Source organism: Rhinichthys klamathensis, unplaced genomic scaffold, assembly GCF_029890125.1.
Source record: "Rhinichthys klamathensis goyatoka isolate OS25496 unplaced genomic scaffold, OSU_Roscu_1.1 h1tg000475l_1, whole genome shotgun sequence".
NCBI classification, from domain to species: Eukaryota; Metazoa; Chordata; class Actinopteri; order Cypriniformes; family Leuciscidae; genus Rhinichthys; species Rhinichthys klamathensis.
Genome location: NW_026606963.1, coordinates 347,501 through 355,000, shown reverse-complemented (window position 1 = coordinate 355,000; position 7,500 = coordinate 347,501). Strand labels below are relative to the sequence as shown.

The following is a 7,500-nucleotide window of genomic DNA, read 5'->3' as shown; positions in this document are numbered from 1 at the left end:
CTTTAACTGAGGCGCTACAGCAATCTGTCACGACACATTAAACTGCCACAAAACTGTATTTCTTGTTTAAATTTCTTGAATTTTTTTTAAAGTTGAAACTTTGTTTCATATCAAAAGTAACCTCCTCTGTCCTGTCTGTCAGCGCGCTGTTTGTGTATTTTTCACTGGTGTGGCATAAGCAACAGTAGTTGACATAGCAACAGTAACTAAAGGGGGTGTGTCTTTAAGAACGGTCTATTGGCTGTTTCAAGTGTAGGGGGCGTGGCTTGTAGAAGGGGCGTGGTTTGTAGTACTGTTGGATGCAGTCAGACACACTAGCTAAATGCAGTGAGAGACTTGGCCACTCTGTGATTGGTTGATTGCACTAGTCTCCGCCCACTCCTGCACCAATCAGAGCACTTGAACTCTCATTAATCTGTGTAGAGAAGCTTGAAAAGCTCTTGTGTTGATCAGCGGGGCCAGAGCATTGGTTAACCTTGGTGATATTATTTCTCTTGACTCTCTTTGTCTGGTTTTCCTTCCTGCGGTATGGTAATATAGTTTCCTCCTTTCCTCCCACATCTTCTGCAGGTTTTGTTGTTGTTGTTGGTTTTTATTGATTTGGGCTAACCATTTTCTCCAGTTAATTTTACCTTCTTGTCCAAGCAGTAGAAACAACCAAAGTGAAAATGCAGTTTTACAATCAATTCTTCGTGGATAAAATTAAACATTTCAAATTGATTTTTTCAAAGGACAGAACATATTAAATAATATTTATTTTTTATTTTAAGCAAGATTGCATCTGATGAAATGCCTCCCCGTTTGGTCCCTAAAGTGATTCACACACACATCTCGCACCTCTGACCACACAACCTTATGACTGGGTTCTGTTCGAAGAGTTAATATACAGTGAGAGGAACGAGATGTGTTCACTGAATCTGAAAGACTGACGGAGAGCCGTGGCATTGTGTGTTTCCCCGACGACTCGACAGACACAAGTGGAATCTGTCACCCACAGGTCAGGGAGAGAGAGGGAGAGGGAGAGAGAGAGAGAGAGAGAGGAGGATCATGGGAACAGGAAAGAACAGAGAGAGAGAGAGAGAGAGAGAGAACAGCAGGAGAAGATAGAGAGAGATCAGAAGGAAAACTGCAATGATCTGAGGTAAACTGGCGAGATCAACTGGATAGTGTACAGTGAACTGGATAGTGAACCACTTTTCAATTATTCAATTAAACAAACACAAAGGAGCATAATCCCTGGTAACTTGAAATCTGTATATATATGGAGATTAATTATTTTTTTAATTGAGCATTTATTGGTTATTAACAGTAAATACAACAAAACCAATGCACTTCATATTAAACCCACAGGAGGAAAACAATGTTTCACACATAATGTGTGTGTGTGTGTGTGTGCTGTCAAATCGATTAATCACATCTAACAAGTTTTTTAATATATATATATATATATATGTGTGTGTTAATCATGATTGATTTGAGAGCAAACTTTTATGTTAGATGCAATTAATCGCAATGTGTTCTTGCTGAATAAAAGTATTTCCTTAAAAAAGTCCTACTGACCCGAAACGTTTGACCAGTAATGTGTGTATAATATACATAATTGTTATTATATAAAATGATTACGTGTTATATTACAGTAAACCGTGTAGAATGAAAGTCCAGGCAACAGCACTTACACCGATCTACCAACCAGACGCTGATAATGTCAGATTGTCTCAGTGTTTTCGCACTGAAAGCGATGTCTGGGCAGAAAGTGGTCTGGAAACACTACAGATGTAAAACACAGTCCAGTTTGAGAAGCCAGGCATGTCTGGAATAATACAGTACTTTCATTTCAGTCAAAGAGAGTCCAGAGACTACATCTGAGACTGTGATTAGAAAACCAGAAGAACAAGAGACCGATCACCAAACTCCTGAGAGAAAAGAGGAAGATGCTGAGAGAAAGACACACAATAACTTCAGATGATAAACGCACTGGAACGCACAGCGCTGCGGTTTGTCTTTCTGTTGTTTTCTCAGGCCTGCCATGTTGGTTCTCTGGGTGGGATGTAATCTTTAGAGAGGGCTTTGGGAGTGGATAAATCCCGGATCCGAGCACTCGCCCTGGCTTTTCCTGCTCGTCTAGACACCTGTAGGAGAACCCAAAGACAGCTGAATCAATACACCTTTGGGAATCCAGACGTAGCCTATTTCATGTCGTACAACCAACAAAATATGCAGCGGATATATGCAGCTAAAGTAGCTTGAAGCCACAACAATCAAAAGAGTATCTGTAATAAAACATGAATCAACATAATCTCTGCATCACATCACATTTGCTGTGCATTGACTACCGTATTTTCCGGACTTTACGTCGCTCCGGAGTATAAGTCTTGTGATTGTATTCTGATATTTTGTCATGAATGTGTGGTTTGTCCTTGTTATTTATCTTGTCTATTGTTCAGCACTTTGGTCAGCCCTGTTTGCTGTTTTTAAATGTGCTATATAAATAAATACAAACTTGAAACTTGATAAGTCAAATATGCGTCATGAAGAGGAAAAAAAACATATATAAGTTGCATTTATTTAGAAATTTATTTCACAAAATCCAAGACCAAGAACAGACATTTAATCTGAAAAGGCAAGTTATTCAACTACACAATAGCACACAGAACAACAGGCTGAATAAGTGTCTGGTATGTTAACATAACACATTAACAGTTATTCAGCTTCACAATAACACACAGAACAGGCTGAATAGGTGTCCGGTATGTTAACGTAACACATTAACACTTATTCAACTACACAATAGCATAAAGAACATATACCTGAGAGGCTGAATAGGCTAAATTAACATAAGCCAGCGAGTCCAACAAGCAAGTTCACCAAGCTCTCGATCTCATTCCTCATCACTGAATCCATTGAGTTCTTCATCCTCGGTGTCGCTGATGAACAACTCCGCCAACTAGAGCGTCTCGCGGCTTGAGACGATAATGCTTTCTCTTGGTTCATCTCAGTCCGAATTCATTTTGATATATAAGTCGCACCTGACTATAAGTCGCAGGACCAGCCAAACTATGAAAAAAAGTGCGACTTATAGTCCGGAAAATACGGTATGATCAAAAAACAATGTTAATGTTAGTAAGAATGGCAAGTTACTAGGCCTACTTTGGTTTATTTGCCTGTAAATCCCCTTGCCAAACTATATTTTTCACTATTATCTGATATGAATTGCAATCGTTATGTCTAATGTCAGTGTTGACAATTGATTTCAACAAACAACAACAGCATATAAGCTGCTTACCTGCACATAAGACATCTGTTTTTTTGTTATTGGCAGAGTTTTGATGATGTTAGTGACATTAGCAGTGATAATGCGATCATCTGTAACCATGAGCACAGCGGCGCGAAGCGTGAAATGACCAAAACAATGTTCCTCTGCAAATCACGTGTAGTTTTATGCTTCAACCACTAGAGGGCCAAAGGCTACATAGTGTAGCGTTAACAAATTCACTTTATTCTAAAGGCCTGTTCACACCGGGACCGACGTTTAACGCCTCGTGACTAAACAAAGGGCGCCAATGTGAGTGTGCACACCGACGCGAAAAACGCCACGCGTAAAAGCGTCATTTTTTTAAAAACGCCTCGGGTTCATTTTTTTGGTTTGATGCACCGCGTCAAAAACTATCCGACCAATGAGATTGGCGCTTTTGCTCACGTGTCTGGAGCTTCTGAAGTTACAGTAAAACACAACTTGGGGGCGCTCAAACACAAAACGGTCTTGCTGAGCACACACATGTAACGGCGAAGAAGATGCGCCAGCGTCTACACCAAGGGGGTAATCCATCGACCGGAAGTTGAAGCCGGCCGGGTGCCGCCATCTTGTAGCAGAACTTCACTTGCGTTAGCATTTCCATTGACTCCCATTCATTTTGGCGTCACTTTGACAGCGAACAACTTTACATCTGATGCGTTTAAAGACATTATTTATTTCTAAAGAAACACGACAATGTATAAAGGGCTCCATTACCTTCTATGTTACATTATGGCCCCGTAGAAACAGATTTAGTAAAAATAGGCTAACGATTGCGTCATAACCACTCGACTCTCTGTCGCGCTGTACAGAAATGACCGTACAGACAGGAGGAGAAGCTCGCAGGTGATCGGGGGGACGTCCCGTCAAGGGAGAAGCCCATAGATAATGAGTCCATAAAAGCAACGGAATACTTACTCCTGCTCACTCACGCCAAAGAACTCTTTGCTCAAGTTCCCCGTCTCTGCAAGATTAACGTTGGCAATTTTTACGCACAGCTACTAGAAGATTAACGTCTGTCAGACAGATTGCTCACGTCATCAAGCTTAGTTTGAGTCGGTTTGAGTCTGCGCGTCAGGAACGGAAGTGCTCAAAAATCGCTAAAAGTGGGCTTCAACTGTCTCAACTGAGTTCCAATGAGATGGCTCTGTCCACTTCTTATACTGTCTATGGTCTACACTGCCGGGAAGAAATAAGACGAGAAAGATGCGAGGCAAGATGAATGTAGAGCCGCTGGTCTCGTTGGTGTCGGAACATAAAGAACTATATGACAAACGCGACAGCGACTACACAATAGGACTATTTCTGTTTTACATTAAGCGGCATCTAATGTCAGGGATTCAGGGAATGAATTTGCATGTTCACTCGGCTCATCGTCAGCGTAAATCGCTTGGGTGTGAACACAAAAAACGCGTTGAAAAACGCTGGCGAATAACGCGCGCCGATATTCGTCCCGGTGTGTACGGGGCTTAACTGTGCGTGCACGCCGCCGATGACTTGAGCTTCCAAAGTTACCGGAAGTCATTCATTTTCAGTGGAAGCTGGCTTCTCTCCGCTGCAAGGAGCGTCACATCCATCGGCGGCGCGTTTTGAGCGTCTTGAGCGTCAATCAGAAAGTTGAAAGTAGCTCAACTTTATGGTAATGAGCTGTGACGCGGTTCAGCGGCAAAACGCCAGCAACCAATCGGAATATAGACGTCCGGCTGATTGCGGAGAAACATCCGATGTGAACTTTCGTTCCTACCAAAACATTAGTTCCGAGAACATTAGTCGACTCCGCAAATACAATACAGCGGCACCAAACACAACAACTTCACGATGATCCATAATGATCCAGTGATACACATTTGAGGATGAGCGCAACTTTTATTGGAAATATTTACGGACGCTTGTTTTAACCGGGAATGCAATTCATTTGCTCACGGTAACACCGATTTGCACCAGATGCAAATAATAATAATAACAATAATAGCTAGTTATTATTTTTTCCCCCCGACCAAATGTGACCAAAACGGTTATAAAAATGCTGTCATTATAAAAGGTTTCTAGTGTCAATGTATTGCTTGTTTTTTTCTGTTTACATTTCATGTTCATCACACTTCTCTTCTCCCATGATCGAACTGCTACGTCAGAGCGGCCAAAGCGTCCACAAGCTTCCCCGTACTTTTGGACAAGCGTCCTCGACAGGGCGGCCAGAGCTTCTTTGCAGCTCAAGTCGGCGGCGGTGTGTATGTACAGTACGGGTACGTTTACACGACAACGATGCACTAAAAATTTAAACGTTTTTCCTTTGCATTTTTCATGTATGGACGACAACGGCCACTGTTCACACGGATCTGCGAAAACAACTAAAAACACTTTATTCTGCTGTCAGGCCAGTAGATGGCGATGTCACTTTTTAAAGAAACATACGCGTCTATAGACTGAACACGTTACCGTTTTCACAAATTTGCGTTTTGTAGTGTACACGGAGTCGATAACAGTATCGGTTTCAGAAACTTGCACTTTGAAACGCGTTTTCAAAAGTTTGCGTTTTTTTAGGCCCCCAATGCTGTTGTCGTGTAAATTAACGACCAAAAGAAGTTTTTGGTGTCGTTTAAACGGCCCCTAAGGCTCTCTGAAATACTTGAGGTTGGTCAATCTGTTTACTTTACTGTAATTCTCGCTGTATTCCGTGAACAATATTTAGTTTTATTTAGAGCATTTATGGATATACAGCACACACAGTCTCCACCAAACACTGTTGTCGGCCCACATTCAAAGTTTTCTGTTTTCAGTTAAAATAGTGCATAAGTAAAATAAGCGGCCCCTAAGTTAATAACTAATGATCTTTGCAATGGAAGTGAATCAATCAAAGCTAACTTTAGCTGGACGGTAACTTTATTCTAGAGCTGCTGTAAAGCCAAACAATCTCTGTTACTGTAATTCACTATTGTCACTGTAAAGCTGCTTTGAAACTATCTACATTATTAACAGCGCTGTATAAATGAAGGGGACTTGACTCTTACGGGTCGGATCGGACTCTCTGGCCGTCCTGGGTCGTAGAAGTGTGTGTTCTCTCTGAGTCTGGGCAGTGAGAGCTGCTCGAGTCTCGATGTCATCTTGGCTGTTTGAGCTGCGTATGAGATGAATGTCTGGACATTCTGGACACAAACACACAAAACCAGTGTAAATGGCGCTTGACTGCAAAACTCATCATCGTCTCAAAGCACCAGAACCCGTCCTTGGTTGTATTAAAGGGTTAGTTCACCCAATGATGATGTCTTTATATCCTTTCTGGACAAGGACAGTATACCGTATACATTTTCAATGGAGGGACAGAAAGCTCTCGGACTAAATCTAAAATATCTTAAACTGTGTTCCGAAGATGAACGGAGGTCTGACGGGCTTGGGACGACACGAGGGAGAGTCATTAATGACATCATTTTCATTTTTGGGTGAACTAACCCTTTAAAAGCGATGTAGGTTCAGACCTGTCTGTCGCTGGTGAAGTTCGGGTGGTTGGGTTTAGGGTTGGCCAGATGGAGGATTCGGGATGAGACCATCACGTTCCTCACACTGGGACTCACGTGCCAGATGGGACAGTCATGCTCACACAGCAATGAGTGTGGAGAACTAGAGAAACACACACACACACACATCAGAGAAAAAGATGCTCCTTTACACTACCTTTAGCTAGTCCATGAAAAAATAAAAGGTCCATTCCGTCCTTGGGCCGTTGGGAGTCGGACGGGGGTTGGCGGACGAGCGCGCCGACCCCCCGAAATTTTTGGGAGCCCAACGGGAGTGCCCCGAAGCCCGAGACCCCCCTGAGCAGTTCGGCCTTCGTCCTGGGTGGGGCGCCACACCTGACCCGTCCCACTAACCCACTATTTGTCCGTTTGACCACTAGAGTGACCCGACCCCCCCCCCCCACCCCCACCACCACCACCACCACCACCACCGTTCCACGAACCCACTATTTGTCCAATAACCCACTATTTGGCGCAAACTTCCCCTTGACCCCCCCCCCCCCCCAATGTCCCACTAACAGTACGATTTTTTTTTAAATAAATAGTTTTATTTAGCAAGGACTAATTAAATTGATCAAAAGTGACAATATAGGAGACATTTATAATGTTACAAAAGATTTCTATTTCAAATAAAAAATAGATTAAAATATAGATAACAGTTTCCACAAAACTGTTTTCAGTATTGAGCAGCAAATC

At 42.4% G+C, this 7,500-nt stretch overlaps 1 protein-coding gene across 2 annotated transcripts in view; it reads right to left on the bottom strand.

Annotated features, from left to right (window-relative positions):
* Nucleotides 1-2,003: 2,003 nt before the first annotated feature.
* The window catches only part of LOC130072085 (testicular haploid expressed gene protein-like), a 13,710-nt gene continuing 8,213 nt past the window's right edge, over nt 2,004-7,500 (bottom strand). For both annotated transcript variants that reach the window (XM_056237022.1, XM_056237023.1), the window contains 3 exons: nt 6,766-6,907; nt 6,301-6,435; nt 2,004-2,129 (listed from right to left, as the gene is read on the bottom strand). In XM_056237022.1, coding sequence (XP_056092997.1) covers nt 2,016-2,129; nt 6,301-6,435; nt 6,766-6,907 — 391 coding nt within the window. In that variant the 3' untranslated portion in view covers nt 2,004-2,015. The remainder of the gene's footprint in view (nt 2,130-6,300; nt 6,436-6,765; nt 6,908-7,500) is intronic.